Raw genomic sequence first — 14,950 nt, 5'->3', positions numbered from 1 at the left:
GGGTCTCGAACCAGCGCTGCTGGGAACTGGGGAGGGGTGCGTCACCAGCAGCGGCTCCAAAGTGCAGCCTGCCCCCCCCAGCGAGTCACAGGGAGGGGAACAGCCTCCTGTGGAATATGCGGGGGGCAGTGACACTGGTTCTGAGGGGACCCCCCATCATTCCCTGGTGCCCCCTGCTCTATAGCTGGGCCATTGTGCCAGCCAGGTGGCTTTTTAATCTGTTCTGCCACCCCTGTGATGGTGATATGGGGGGGGTACCCTGATTGTCCCTTTAAATCCCCCCCCCAATGCCCTCCATACTGGGGGCTGGGGCTCGGGCAGGGTTCCTGGTTGGGGGGGTGGAATTGTCTACCCTGTGCTGTGTGCAAACAGCCAGCACCGGAGCCCCTGGGCTGAGGATACAGCTGGTGCCTGGGTGTGTTATGCAGGGGGGGGGGTTGGTGCTGGTGTGCAAAAGACAGCATGTTCCCCCCTCCCCAGCCCCGTGGGAGTGGTCGGCTGGGCGAGGCAGGAGCAGGGACAGGGTTAGATTGGGGAGGCATGGCGGGGGGGGGGGGGTCTTGCAGACTGGGACGATCACCTCTGTTCAGACACCACTGGGCCGGTGAATTTGGGGTGGGAGATGCAGAGTGGTGGGGCAGTGGTGGAAGGAGAAATTTTGGGGGGGGAGGCGGGGTGCCCTTAGGACTGGAAGGTAAGGCCTGGCTTAGCCTCCCTGCCCGCAGCCCCGGCCCATCACCCACAGCCCCGGCAGGTTGGTTCCCCTCCACTGCTCCTGGGGGAGGCTGGGCCAGACCCTTGGAACTCAGAAACCTCCTCCTAGCCCCCCGGGATCACCCCCGGGCCCCTTCATCCCCCCTTGGTCTTGTGCTTTGCCTGCAACAGCTCTTCCCTCTTCCTGGAGTCCCCCCCAGCTCCTTTCTTCTCCCTGCCTCTTGGGGGGGGGTGTGTGTAGGTCACCCCCCCCTTAAAACATCCAGGAACTGAAGAGTTAAAGTTCACATCACCCCCATGGTGGGGGAAAGGGGGGCTGACTAGGGGGAAATCCCAGGGCTAAAGCAGCCAGCTGTGAGTGCAGGGGGCTGGGGTAGGCTTTGGAGGGGGCGGCTGCAGGGGGCTGGAGCTCCAGGCCGGCTGGTGGCAGCCGGAACGTGACCAGCTGGTTACATTAATCGCACTGCGCCCTCCCTGCGGGCATGGGCGGGCACAGACCCTCCCTTCTCCCTGGGCACAGAGATATTGCTGTGGTGGCCAGCTGTGTCCAGCCTCCCGGTGCCCATGGGCATTGGGCCCCCAGGCCTGGCTCTCTGGGGGGCAGATGGGGAGGGGATGCTCCGGCTCCAGGAGAGATCACGGTGCGGGGGCCCGACCACCGGTTCTCCCCCGCCCCAGTCCTGTGGTTATTGCTTGGTTAGTGGAGGGGGGGAGCTGCTGTAGGCCCCACACCCCAACCAGGGGGGCTTCCGCAGCTCACTGCCGGCTAGTCTCCGGCTCCACCTTGACGCTGCTCCGGCGGGACTCGGCCTGGGCCGGGGGGCCCCCCTCCGCCAGCCCATCCTCGAACTCTGCAGGGAGACAGGGCCAGGGTCAGCCTGAGGGCCCCGTCCCCTCGGGCAACTGCCCCCAGGATCGACCCCCCCCGGAGCAACCTTCTCTGGAGGAAACACCCTCCCTCCACCCCCACAGGTTCCACTGGGGTTCCCAGGACGTCAGCCGCCCCCGCCCGCCCCCCCGCCCCCGCTTCCTTCCTTTCCTGTCTGGGCGGGCGGGGGGGGGTTGGAATTTCCACAATTGTTTCTTTTTTCCATTCAGTAACGGGTGAGACAAAGAGCAAACAACAGAGCTGGGCCCGGGCCCCCCAGCTCCACCGGTGCCCCCCACTCCTGACCCGCAGCCCCTGCTAGCCCAGCCCTGGGCTCCCCACCTCTGAGCCCCAAGCACACCTGGTCCCTCTAGGGCCGCATAGTCCTGAGCTGGGTGGGTATAAACCCTGGGCGGGGCTGACCCCCTTCTCCCCACCCCCAGCCTTGCACCACCCCAAGGAGCCTTCCCCACCCCCGCTATCCCACCCCTAACCTCCTGGGCGCAGACCCCATGACCCTCTTTCACCCCTCCCGGGAGCGGGGCTGGTGGGGGCCGCTCACCTGGGCCTGGGGCCTTGCCCGGCAGGCAGGGGCTGAGGTGCCCGACCCGCTCATGGGACACTAGCCGGGCCAGGCGCAGCCCCTCGTCCATCAGCGTCTGCTGCAGGATGTGGCGGCTCCAGAGCCCGTGGGGGGGAAGGCTGAGGGGCAGGTCGGGGGCGGCACTGGGGGGCGGCGTGAGGCGGGGGCAGGATCCCGCGGCTGCAGAGAGAGAGAGAGAGAACACACGTCAGTGGGGGGCTGGGTCAGGGGGCCCCATGGTGGGGGAGCAGTCAGGTGCCAGGGGGTGCAGTTTCTGCCTCCCCCTAGTAGCTATGGGGGGGATAGATGCATGGGCACCCTGCCCCCCACACCCCATAACGCAAGGGCTGTCTGAGTCCTGCCCTGGGTCTGGGCGAGTGCCCTTGCCTGGGAAAGGTCTCTGCGGGGCTGACGGGGTTAATCAGTACAAAGCCCCCACCCCCCAGCCACGCTCCCCACTCACCCTGCAGATGCCCATCCAGGCTCTCTCCCGACAGGCTGGCCGCGTCCTCCTCCAGGCTGGCTCGGTACGGGGGGGCGTAGGACTCCGAGCCCCCTGGCAGCTGCAGGGGCTCGGGGCGGCTCTGCTCACCCACCTGCGGGGCGAGGGGGCGGTTAGAGCGGCGCGTGCTGGGGGCGGGGGGGGTCCGAGCTCACGCAGCGCCACCGGGTCTGCAGGCCCAGGGAGCCGGGATGGGGGGGAGCCGGCCCCAGCCCACATGGGCACGGGGCCCAGGCCACGCTGTCCTGAGGGCAATGCACCGAGACGGCTTGGGGCCCCGGCTGGGCCTGGGGCAGGATGGCACCATGGGCTGGGAATCCCCCAGCAGGCAGCTCAGAGCCTGGGGCAGATCCTGGCGAAGAAGGGTGACACCCACCTCCCCAGTGCCAGCTCCTCTCCCTCGCCCGCTGCTCCTGCGCCCCCAAAGCCAGCTGCTGTCCCCCGTGCCTGGCGCTCAGCCGCCCGTAGCCCAGCGGCACCCCTGGGACACAGGCATGGGCGTCCACCCGCCCAGCACCCACCTCCTGCTTCAGCTTCTTGGGCTGCGCGGCTCCGCTCTCGTCCGGATGCGACCTGCACGGAAGCGGCAGGACAAACAGCGTCAGGGGCGGGGCGGCGCTGCCGGGAGCCCCCCTGGGGCAGGAGGGCTCAGACCCCAGCTCGAGGGGCAGGCAGAGACCCCGCAGCCCAGGGCTGGGGGGTACCAGAGCCGACAGGCCACAGCGCTGTTCCAATGCCGGGATTCCTCTGGCTCGGCCACCCCATCGCTCCCTGGGGGGCGGGAGAGAGGGACCAGCCCCGGGGCCAGAGCCGGCTCATCCAGGGCGAGGGGGGGGGGTTGCAACCCAGCACCCGTGGCCTCTCCTGGGTACCTCCCACCCCCGTCCCAGGGGTGCCTCTGATGTTGCTCTCCCCGGGACGCGGTGGCTCAGATGGAAAATGACCAAAGCGAAAGAGGAACTCGGGGGCCGGGCTGCAGGGCAGGTGGGCGGCTGGCTCGGGGGGGGCGGGGGCGGAGGGGAGGAAGAGGAGGCTGAGGAAGGCGGCTTCCAATGCCCCCCCTCCCCCCAAGAGGGAGCGGGCAGGGCGGCTCTGCTGGGCACTGGGGGCAGATGGACGGCTGGGAGGCAGGAGTCTGCAGCAGCCTCCCTGCAGTCTGGTGTCCCCTGTGCCCAGCTCCTCGCCCCACTGCCCTCCCCCGGGCCCCACCCCACTCCTCTGCACCCCAGTACCCTCCCTGCCGCCCCCACCCCACGCTCTGCTCCCCCCCGCCTGGCCCAGGGGCCCCACGGGAGGGGCCCAGCTCACCTGGCTCCCTTGAGCGAGGACAGGTAGGTGCTTTCCCGGGCCACCTGGCGCGACAGGGAGAACAGCTCCACCCGGCGCAGCAGCAGCGTGTGGTCACGCAGGCAGAACTGAGCCGCCGCCTCGTTGATGGTCAGCTGGGGGGCCCGAGAGGGAGGCCGTTAGCGTGGGAGCCGAGACACGGGCCCCAGGAGGGGGGCCCAGGAGCCTCGACACCATGGGGAGGGGCAGAGAGACAGGAACGGGGCAGAGACGGGCCAAAGGCAAGATAAAAGGATCCAAGGATGGATACATAGAGGGAGGGCCGGCAAGAGGCCAGGAATAGAACCCAGGCATCCTGGCTCCCAGCCCCCTCCTGCTCTCACCGCTAGCCTGGCTCAGCCAGGAATAGAACCCAGGTGTCCTGGCTCCCAACCCCCGCTGCTCTCACCACCATCCACGGACTGTTGCAGTCGGATACAGGATTCCCCTTCCCGAGCCATCCCACCCCAGAGGTGGCTGCATTCGGGGGGGGGGGGGGGTCTGGGCAAGGGCTCCCTTGTGGCCCCATTGCTGCCAAGCCCCCCTCCCCAGTGGGGTGCGCTGCCCACGGCCATTGCCCCACCCCCGCGGCTCACCTCATGCAGCGTGAGCGGCTTGCCGTCGCGGCGCCGGGCCTCGCCCCGCCCATAGATGGCGCTGTGCCGCCGGATCTCCTCCTCCTTGCGCCGGTCCCCGTCGCCCAGCTGGAAGATGTGCCCGACCGCCTTGGCCAGCTTCTTGTTGAGCTTCAGGAGGGCACGCAGCTCGGGCTCGCCCCCCCGCGGGCAGCTCTGCAGAAGCCGCTCCACGCTCTCCGCCACCGTCCGCGCCAGCTCCGGGTCCAGCTGCTCCGGGGCCAGCTCCCCGCCTGCCCCCGGCGAGAAGGGGGGCGGCCCCCCGTCCTCCTCCGCACCGCCCCCCTCCGACTCCGGGGTGCTCCGCCCCGGCCACTGGGGGGCGGGCAGGGGGGAGAGCTTCTCCCCCGGCTCCGAGGGGCTGCGGGCGGGCGGCGTGGCCAGCCCGCTGCCCCCCTTGCCCGCGGCCTCGCCGGGGCTGGCGTGTCCGTTGCTGAGCGACTTGCGCCCGCCAGTCTCGGAGATCTTGAAGAGGGGGATGCTGCTGACGGGCAGGGAGGCCATGGGCTGGCTGAAGAGGCCGGGGTTGGAGGCCCACTCCCGCAAGGCCTTCTGGAGGCGCCGGACGTGCAGGGGCTTGGTGGCCATGCCGACCAGCGCCATGATCTCCAGGAACTCCTCCTCGCCCGCCTCACACAGCTGCTGCACGTCGTCCCCGCCCTGCTGGATGAAGGTCTCGTAGTAGGAGAGCAGGTTGGCCCGCTGCAACACCCGATACAGCTGCAGCTCGCCCAGGGTGCGGGGCAGGGCCATGGCGTGGGGCAGGCCTGTGGGGGGAGGGGAAGAGGAGGCGTCAGTGCCAGGGCAGGGCATGGGGGAGGTGAATGGAGACCCAGCCACCACCCCGAGCTCACCACAGCTGGGAGAGTTGGGGTCCCCGACCCAGCCCTCGGGAGAGGGAAGGGCACCAGCTGGTGTATGGTAAGAGCCTGGGGCACTGTACCGACCTCCCTGCACTGCACCCAGCACCCTGACCTCCCGGCACTGCATGGCTGCACCCCCCACTGCACTACACACTGCACCCCCAGCCTCCCTGCACTGCACCCAGACCTCCCGGCACTGCATGGCTGCACCCCCCACTGCACTACACACTGCACCCCCAGCCTCCCTGCACTGCACCCAGACCTCCTGGCACTGCATGGCTGCACCCCCCACTGCACTACACACTGCACCCCCAGCCTCCCTGCACTGCACCCAGCACCCTGACCTCCCGGCACTGCATGGCTGCAACCCCTCACTGCACCCCACCAGCCCCCCACACTACACCCAGCACCACCTTCACACTCTCCCAGTGTAACCCAGACCCCACTAAGTGGCACCCCCGTGCCCTTACAGAGAATCCTGCCTTTGTTTCCCGTGGGCTCCGGGGAGATGTCCATGGATTCAGGGCAACGGGCATGCTCGGTGCAGCGTTTTGGGGGCTCCTCTAGTGATCAGCACCGCTCCCCTCCCCCCGGCACACAGGCCTTGGGAGCTCAGCTGGACTCCTCCGAATCCGGCACCTTTGCAGCCCCTGGAGCCAGAGCAGTTGGCAACTGGCTCTTGGAGATCCCGAACAGCAGGATCTCCCCTCCCCCACCAGTCCCACTACAATGCAATCGGGGGGGGGGGGGGAGGTCTCTCCTTCAGCCAAGAGAAGGCCCCCAGGGGCAGCATCGGGCCCCAGACAGGTGGGCACAAGGCTGGAAGGGTCACCCCACCACCCACGGGGGGGGGGGTTGCCTGGGATACATCCCCCGCACCCAGCCTCTTCCCCCCGGGGGGCAATGCCCCACAGAGACAGGGTGCTGCCCCAGCACCCCAACCGCTACGGCGCTGGGGCTGTATGGCAGGGATGTGCCAATGCGGGGCAGGCGGGGGGGGTCCCCAGCTCCATCCCTGAATGGGGAAGGAAGGAACCACTCCAGGGACCCCCCCTAATCCACATTCCCCAGCATCCCATCAGGAAGCTTCGAGCAGCAATGTGGGGGGCACCGTCCTGAGATTTCCTCCCCCCCAGCCTGACTTTGGAGCGGGGCAGCCAGCCCCCCAGGAGACGTCTCAGCACCTGGAGAGTGAGGGGCAAATATGGCACCAGGCCATGGGGGTGGGGGTGGGGCAACAGCTTCCACGACCTCCCGGATTCCGGGAGACCTCCATGGTCCATTGTCAGGGAAACCAGACATCCCCCCCATGCCATCCTGTGTCCCTCCTGCCCCAGGCTTCCCTCCCCAGTACCAGACCCAGCTCCCCACACCCTGTCCCCACTCTCTGGCCTCCGCCCCCCCCAGCCCGGACTCCCCACTCCCGCAGCGCCAGCCCAAGCGCCTCCTGCCCCCAGGTTTCTGCCCCATGCCAGCCCCTTGCCCCCCAACTCTCCCTGCTGCAGCAGCCCCTCAGCACTAGCCCCCCACGCCAGCCACCGACCCAGCATTAATCCCCCACCCCAGCTCCCCCCGCACCAGCCCCCCACCTACCCAGCTCCCTGTCATGCCAGCCCCGGTGCCAGCTCTCCCCATCATGCCAGCCCAGCTCTCCCCGCCGTGCCAGGCCCCCTCGCTTACTGGCCTGGCTGGAGCCGCGCCCCGTCGCTCTCGCTGCCAACTCCCCGGCGCCTGGCTCGCCCCGCCCGGGCATGCACGGCGGCGGGGGCCGGGGCGGGGGCTCTCCGGGGGTCCCCGCGGCCCCGGGCCGGCTGGATCGCGCCGCCGCTGCCCCGCTCGGCGCTGGCCGCTCGCTGCCTCCGCCGCTGCGCTCTGCGCGCCGCCCACACCGGATTTACAGAGAAATAGCAGCGCCCGGCTGCGCTGCGCGGCGCGTGGGAGGCTCCGGGGGCGGGTTCCAGCGGCGCCTCCCTCCGCCCCGCCGGCCCCAGGAGCGGGCAGGGCCGGAGCGCCCGAGGGGGGCGCAGGGGAAGGGGAGGCGGACGGTGCGGGGGGCCCGGGGGTGGGGAAGAGGGCGCAGGCTGGGTAGGGGCGGCGCAGGGGGCATCCTTACAGGGTCCAGAGGAAGCGCAAGGGGGGGGTCCCCGGGGAAAGTGGGGGCGCAGGCAGGACACGGGGGAGAGCAGGGGGGCAGACCCAGAGAGCTGGGGGACCATGCCCAGGGGGACAAGGAGCATCCCCGGGGGGCAGCTGGGTGAGCCCAGCCAGAGCAAGGCTGGGGTGGCTTCTCCCGTGTTTTCTCCATCTGGGGAGTGTGGGTCACAGCGGCCTCCATACCCCTCAGTGTCGCTGGGTGGGAGGCCTGGGGCAGTGTCTGACGAGCCCCCGCCAAGGGACCTGAAGTGGGGGCTGGTTCCCTGGGGGACCCATCTTGGGCCCTAGGTGATTCTAGCCTGGTACACGGTGGGGACGCAGCACCCCACCAACCCATTTACTGCTCCCCTGGTGAAGAGAACCCCCCTAATGCCTGGGGTGCCGTTGCCAGAGCGCCCCCCCCATGCGTCTTTTGGCTGCCCTGGCTAGGAGGATAACAGCCTTATACTGCCGCTGCCCGCCAAGGGCACTACTCCTCTAGCTCCTTTCGTGCAGAAGGCCCTGGGTTGGGCCTGGCTGGGGGACAGCTGGGGAGGCAGGGACCCAGCCCAGCACTCGGTGCCGCCCACGGGCACTGCGTGGGCTCTGGCCTTTGCTAGGGCAGAGGGAGCAGTGATTCATCTTGCTAGCAGAGGTCACAGCATGGGTTGTCTCTGCCCCCTCCTTCCCTCTGCCCTGTGGGGGTGGGCGGGGTGAGCCCCACAGCTGGGGGCATGTCCAGAGATGTGATGAGGGGTTGAGAGGGGGAGGTTGGAGGTGGCGGCCTAGCAAAGGGCCCAGGAAGGGTCCCCCTGCCCCCAGTGGTTTGGGCATGAGCAGAGAATTAAGACCCCCGATGGCTCCATCCCTGCACAGGGGAAGGGGGGATTTTAAACCATCTGTGGGCTCCCACCTTCTGGGTCCCCGGGTGTCAATTAGAGCAGCCTCTGGGCTGCTCTCCCTTATGAAGCTCTGCCCACGCCCCTGGGATGCAGAGAATACCCACAATGCACTGTGGTCTGGCCATGCCTTCTGCCTGCCCTCCAGAGCCCTTCTGCCAGCTCTCTGCAGGTCGGAGAGGCCCCTGTACGGGGGGGCTCAAGCAACCATTTGCGCCTATTTTAAGGCCTCTCTATGGTGCTGGCGCAGCAGAGGGGCATGAGGCCTTCATCCCTTCCCGGCTGCCCCCGCTTCAGAGTGCTGGGCAGGGGGGAGGAAGGTGGCTGGGGGACAGGACTGGTGCCGTGTGGAAGCTTCGGTTCACGTGCATCCCTGCTTGTTATAGTAACCCTGAGCCACCGCCTCCTCCTCATCTCGGCATTGACAGGGTTACTACGGTGCTCCATGCCGGGCCTGGGAACCACACGTGCAGCAAGGCCCAGGATGGACACAACAGCTGAATGTCCAGTGCAGGCTGCCGCGAGTGTGGGGGTGGGGTGGGAAGCAGGGGGGCTTGGAGCTAATTTGCGGGGTGGTGGTGAGGAAATGGGGGAAGCCCCAGCGTAGCAGTGAAATCGGTCAATTTCTGGGTATTACTACTGGGGCCAGTCTTGGTAGCATCTAGGCACCAGCTAGTAATGAAGATGTTTAACAACCATCATTAGGTTTCAGAGTCAACATCTCCTGGAGCTGAGCGGCCAGTGCCTGTCTGCAGACTCGAGCTGAGCTGTTTTTGGTGCCGCCGGCTGTGGCTAGACATCGAACTGTGAACTTAAAATGGGGAGCAGCTGCCTGAGAATGGCAGCTTGGGGCCCGATTCCCCAGGACCTTGCTGTTCATGCCAACCCTCAGCACCAGTGCAAAGCCCCCCAGCTGGCGTGAATGGGCTGTGGCTCCATCGGGGTCAATGAGGCCAGATCCCCAGCTGGCGTGAATGGGCTGTGGCTCCATCGGGGTCAATGGGGCCGGATCCCTGGCTGGCGTGAATGGGCCGTGGCTCCATCGGGGTCAATGAGGCCAGATCCCCGGCTGGCGTGAATGGGCCGTGGCTCCATCGGGGTCAATGTGGTCACCCCGGCTGGCATGAATGGGCCGTGGCTCCATCGGGGTCAATGGGACCAGATCCCTGGCTGGCGTGAATGGGCCGTGGCTCCATCGGGGTCAATGAGGCCAGATCCCCGGCTGGTGTGAATGGGCCGTGGCTCCATCGGGGTCAATGTGGTCACCCCGGCTGGCATGGACCCAGGCTGCTCCATTGGAGTCGGTGATGTTGAACCTGCACCACTTCACAGCAGCTGAGGATCTGGCTCCTCGTTCATGGTTAACCCCTTGGGGTCCCCAGCTCCCCACTCTCCTCTCGGATATAAGCTTTTTTCTTCCCCAAACACATCATGTCGCCCACCTGGAGCTGGGTTGTTATCATAGGGTTGCCTGCGAGCCCCAGCCCATCGTTGCAGGCGGGGGATGGGGGCTGCAGGGAGCTTGTGTGAGGCTGCGGGGCAGGGCTGAGCTGGGGGCAACATGGGGAGCAGGGATGGGCACTGAGGGGCTGATGAGCAGATGCCCTGTGGCCTTTTTCTCTTCTCCCTGCTGCTGTAAAAGGGGAAGCCCCTGCTCCCCGCCCCCCTCAGCCAGCCCCCTGCCCCCCCATTCCCCCTCTCCCACACCCCCTGCCGCCACTCCCCTGCCCATTCCCCCAGCCATGCTCCCACCCCTGTTCCCCACCCCACATCCCCTGCCTCCCCATTCCCCCTCTCCCACACCCCCTGCCCATCCCCCCAGCCTCCGCCTGCCCCCTTGCTTCATTGTGCCCACGCAGCTCATTCAGCCGCGCTCTGGCAGCTATTTATAGCCCCGCTCAGGTCCCCGGCGCAGGCTGGTGGCTCCGCGATGGCAGGGCCGGGACTGCCTGGCAGGCGCCCAAATCCACCCACTCCTCGTCATGCCTCAGGAGCAGCATCTCCTGGTCCCAGCTCCCCAGGGCCCAGCCGAGCACAGGCTGGTCTGGAGCTGGGGGCAGGGGACCTGGAGGGTTTGCGTGCAACGTGTGTGCACAGGGACATGTATGGACTAAGGGTGGGACTCTCTGCGGAGCAGCGTCATTTACACATGCTGTACCCCACAGACCCCCGCTAGCCCAGGCCTGGGCTCCCCACCCCCAGCTCTGCCAGTGCCCCTCACTCCCAACCCACAGCCTCCTGCTACCCAGCCCTGGGCTCCCCCCAATCCCAGCTCTGCCGGGACCTTCAATCCCGACCTGCAGCCCCCTGCTAGCCCAGCCCTGGGCTCCCTGCAGCCCTGCTGGTGCCCCTCAGTTCTGAGCAGCAGTTGTTCTGTGGGGCAGACCCCACCCTACACTTGGGCGGGGCGGAAGTCACAGCTCTCACGTGAGGACCGTGCAGTTGGGCAGAGGCCAGGCCTGACTCAAGAAGTCAGACGAGATGATGCCCCATGTGGCTTCGCCCCCTCATCATTAATAACGGTCTATGGCAGTTTGCAAAGGTTTGTGAATCCTCACAACCCCCTCCCCCAAGTTGCATTATCATTACTGTCCTTGTGTTACGGAGAGGGAAACTGAGGCAGGGGACTCCCCTCCCCCTCATGGGCACAGGACCAGACAATGGCAGCCCTGAGGATAAAACCCAGCAGTCTCTCCTGCCCTAACCCACTAGATCCCATGCCCCTCTCACAGCGGGAGATGGAACCCAGGGGTCCTGGGTGGTGGGCTCTGAGCTGCTCTAGGCCCTTCTGAGGATGTGGGGATTGGGGTGGCCCCCAGAGGGCTGAAGAGATCGAGGTGGGGATCTAGTCCACCGTGTGAATCCAGCCCATCTCTACTCCCCTCCCCTGGGCTGTGGGGATCAGGGCAGCTGCGTAGGGCTGAGGGGTGCTAGTCCTCCCTGGGAATGGAGGTTTGCAAGATCCACAGGGATGTGGGTTCAGGCCCCAGAGGGATCTGGGGTTCTATCCCCCCTCAGGGACGGAGGATCTAGCCCCCCAGTGGGATGGGAGATTGGGGGCCCCAGAGAGATCTGGGGTTCTATCCCCCCATAGGGATGGGGGATCAGGGGCCCCAGAGGGATGAGGGTTCTAGCCCCCACTGTGGGATTGGGTCCCCAGAGGGATATGGGGTTCTATCCCCCCATAGAGATGGGGGCTCTGGCCCCCCCATGGGATTGGGGTCCCCAGAGGGATCTGGGGTTCTATCCCCTCTCAGGGATGGGGGCTCTAGGCCTGCAGCGGGATGTGGGGATCAGGGTCCCTGGAGGCCTGGCCCTGCCCCCCGCCTCGGGAGCCAGTCGGGGCCGGCTGGGCTGGAATTCACTGGCCCGTTCCCACGTGCAGCTCGCCCCCTCGCTGACGCACATCCCCCGCCCACGCGGCCGGAGCTGGCTCTTCGAGCCCGGCACCAGCCGCCCACGGGCCGGGCCCAGCTGGGCGGGGGGAGGGTGACCTGCAGCCCGCGAGCAGCAGCGCCCCCCCTCCCCCCGCTCCGGGCAGGCCCCCCCCTCCGCTCCAACCACTGAGCCACAGGCCCCTCCTGCAGCCCAGGATGGAACCCAGGAGTCCTGGCTCTGGGAGGGGAGTGGGGGCTACTGGTTAGAGCAGGAAACAGGTGTCTGGACTCCTAGGTTCAGTTCCCAGCTCTGGGAGGGGGAGCCAGGACTCCTGGGTTCTATTCCTGGCAGGCAAGTTTCCTGGGCCATGAGCCCCACAGTGGGATAATGGGGGCAGCCTGGCCGGGGACCAGCGAGACCCCTAGACTCTACGCCCCCGCATGACCCAGGCCAGCGGGGTTCACAGTGAGCACAGAGCTGGCGTGGAAGGGGGGCGGGTGAGCAGGGAGCCCCCCCATCTCCCAGCCTGCTACCCGGGGTGGCGAACTCACGGACAGCTCAGGGAGCAGGCGAAGGCCCACCCTGGCGCCCAGTGAGAGCCGGGCACCGTGGGCAGCGCGTGGGCACGGCCCTGCCAGCTCCCTGAGCGAGAATATATTTGGCATGAAAGTGCCAGGCGGGGGCTGGGAACAGCAGGATCGCCAAGAATCTGCTTGCGCCCCCTCCCCCCTGGCGGAGCCACAGGGGGGCTCCCCTCCCCTGTACCCCCTCCTCTCAGCCCCCCTCCCCCTCTGTTCCCCCACTTCCCTTGTATGCCCCCCGCACTCCAAATGGAACATGAGAAAAAGGGGGACAAGGGGGGAGTCTGTGAACCCCACCCTGCCCATGCTTCTGGTTAAACTCCCCCTCCCTGGGGGCCCACTTTCCCCTGCCATTCCGCTGCTGTCCCCAGCCCGTTCTCCGCTGCCGTATGTTCACCGTCAGCCAGCTGCTGCATGCCACCTTAGAGGCAGCTGCATTTCAGCCCTGGGCGAGGGGTCCCCTGACAAATAGCTGCCACGCTGCGAGCCAGAGGGGGCTGCATCTCAGTGCTGGGTGAGGGATCCCCGTGTAAGTAGGTACCATGCCACACTCCAGAAGTGGCTGCATCTCAGTGCCGGGGGAGCGATCCCTGGGCCCACTGCTGCTGTCCCACTTTCCAGAGGCGGCACATTGCACCGGCAGAGACAGCGATTCTGGGACAAAAGGTGGGAGTTTACTTGGAGGGCTGTGTGGGCATTGGGGGGGAGGAACTAGGAGAATTTAATGACTGTATTAATAATTTCACCCTGGTTCAGAATAAAATAAAGGCCAATAAACATAATATGTCTGATCTAAGGGACAGGCCGCACGGTCTAACTGAAAGGCTGCTGGCCTCAGACTCCTAAGACCTGGCTTCTGTTCCTTGCTCCACCACAGACCTGCTGGGTGACCTTCCCCGCACCACCGTGACTCAGTTTCCCCTCCAATCCTTTCTCAGTGGTAAGCGCTTTGGGGCAGCGACTCTCTCTCCCTGATCTTGAATGGGTGTGGCCAGAGATAACACCAATCTGCCCCACGCTCAGCAACGCCGTTCTCCTGGGGATGCCCCTGCGAGGGCTTGGCAGGGGCCCCTCTCGCTAATTTCAAACCCCCACGGCAAAGGCCTGTGTGCGTTTGGCACCCGCTCAGCCCTCCTCCCCTGGCAGGGGACGCTGAGTAACAGAGCAGGGAGCCCAAAGTGTAGCGACAAACGGAGCAGAGAGTGGGAGGGAGAGAAAGATGTGCAATCCTCACCACCCACCTTTACCTAGGGGAATTACCCTCCGCGAAAAGCCCCTGGGTTTAAATTGCAGGCAGGGAAAAGGTTTGTGAATTGCGCCTTGTGCTCAGTTTGCATTGAAAGAGGTGCTGGGGCTCAAGCCATTTTTTACATCCATAACTGATGCAGCAAGCGGCTTTGAGCAGAGGTGCTGGGGCTCTGAACAGCCAAGCCTAGAGGTGCCGGGGCTCAGGCCTGGCAAAAATTAAGCACTGCCCGGCCCTTATTATGGCGGGTCACAAACCCCAGGGCCCTGCGCCAGGCGGCAGGACTGCAGCCCCAGATTGACGTTGCCTGCAGCATCATGGGCTGGGGGAGGCTGCGGGGAGAGTATGATTCATGGCCGCGCCGGCTGCTGTTTGCTGGCGTGCCCTGTGTTTTTCCAAGCCCTGGCGCATCACGAGCCCAATGGGCAGGGAGGAGGGCACAGCAGGAGGGCACAGCCCCTGGCACGGGCTGACCCGAACCCCAGCGCGTCAGCCGGTCGGTTTGACTCTGTCACCTCCGGGGGATGGTGCGGGGTCACCCCATTATGACCAGAACAGGGGCCTGTGAAACCAGTTGGGACTTTAATTCATTCACTACAGTTGGGATGAGATTTGGGGGGAAGGCAGGGATGGGGCAAATTCAGGATTTGTCAGATCATCGGTCCATCCCAGCAGCCTGCCTGTCGCCATCTAACCACTAGGCATGATAGCCCCCCAGACTAAAATCCTCCCCCACCCCCACACCTGGACACTGGTGCATTTCTCCACCTGAGCTCCTGCCTGCATTAGTTGCCATCCTGTAGCCCCGGGTTCCATTGCTCCACCTTATTGTAGTTTGTGGCACACTGTTGCACCTTGTTCTACCCAGCAGCTATGTCTAATCAGAGCCTAGCTTGAGATACAGTGCAGAATAAAAGCTCCCAGAGCCAGAAAACTGGAAAAGTCACAGGAAGAGCATTGCGCACACACTCCCACAAAATCCAGCGGCTCGGGTTCTATATTTTAGCCCAAACCATCTGTATTTCCCCCTTTAAAGCGAGTAATTGAGTCACTGCCATGCTAGAAATGATCCTTCTGAACCCAGATTAACTTTCTTTTTTTAAAGCCCCTTTTGCAAAAAGCAGGAGCCTCCTGAACGCAGGGGACGTCACAGGTCATGCCGGAAAAATAGCCGACTGCTCCACTTTGGGGGTATAGAGACGCCAGCTTCCTCGCCGCTTTT

At 65.9% G+C, this 14,950-nt stretch overlaps 1 protein-coding gene across 1 annotated transcript; it reads right to left on the bottom strand.

Moving 5' to 3' along the window:
* Nucleotides 1–878: 878 nt before the first annotated feature.
* NAB2 (NGFI-A binding protein 2) lies at nucleotides 879–7,239 on the bottom strand. Its single transcript, XM_074935003.1, has 7 exons — nucleotides 7,172–7,239; nucleotides 4,590–5,395; nucleotides 3,976–4,109; nucleotides 3,189–3,240; nucleotides 2,629–2,761; nucleotides 2,145–2,345; nucleotides 879–1,565 (listed from the first exon to the last, which is right to left on the bottom strand). Exons 2-7 carry the CDS (start codon nucleotides 5,379–5,381, stop codon nucleotides 1,471–1,473), a joined length of 1,407 nt encoding a protein of 468 aa, XP_074791104.1. The 5' UTR covers nucleotides 5,382–5,395; nucleotides 7,172–7,239; the 3' UTR covers nucleotides 879–1,470.
* Nucleotides 7,240–14,950: the final 7,711 nt, after the last annotated feature.

The sequence above is a fragment of the Natator depressus genome, chromosome 20 (genome assembly GCF_965152275.1).
Source record: "Natator depressus isolate rNatDep1 chromosome 20, rNatDep2.hap1, whole genome shotgun sequence".
Lineage (NCBI taxonomy): Eukaryota > Metazoa > Chordata > Testudines > Cheloniidae > Natator > Natator depressus.
The sequence above is the reverse complement of the archived record's forward strand: the minus strand, read 5'-3'. Positions and strand labels throughout refer to the sequence as shown.

What these genes read in the sequence shown, in the direction of transcription:
- NAB2 (XM_074935003.1), bottom strand. Translation starts at nt 5,381, where the DNA reads ATGGCCCTGCCCCGCACCCTGGGCGAGCTGCAGCTGTATCGGGTGTTG. An exon ending in CCAAGAAGCTGAAGCAGGAG is followed by an intron (nt 2,762 to 3,188) that starts GTGGGTGCTGGG and finishes CTCGCCCCGCAG; the next exon opens with GTGGGTGAGCAGAGCCGCCC. An exon ending in CCTGGATGGGCATCTGCAGG is followed by an intron (nt 2,346 to 2,628) that starts GTGAGTGGGGAG and finishes CTCTCTCTGCAG; the next exon opens with CCGCGGGATCCTGCCCCCGC.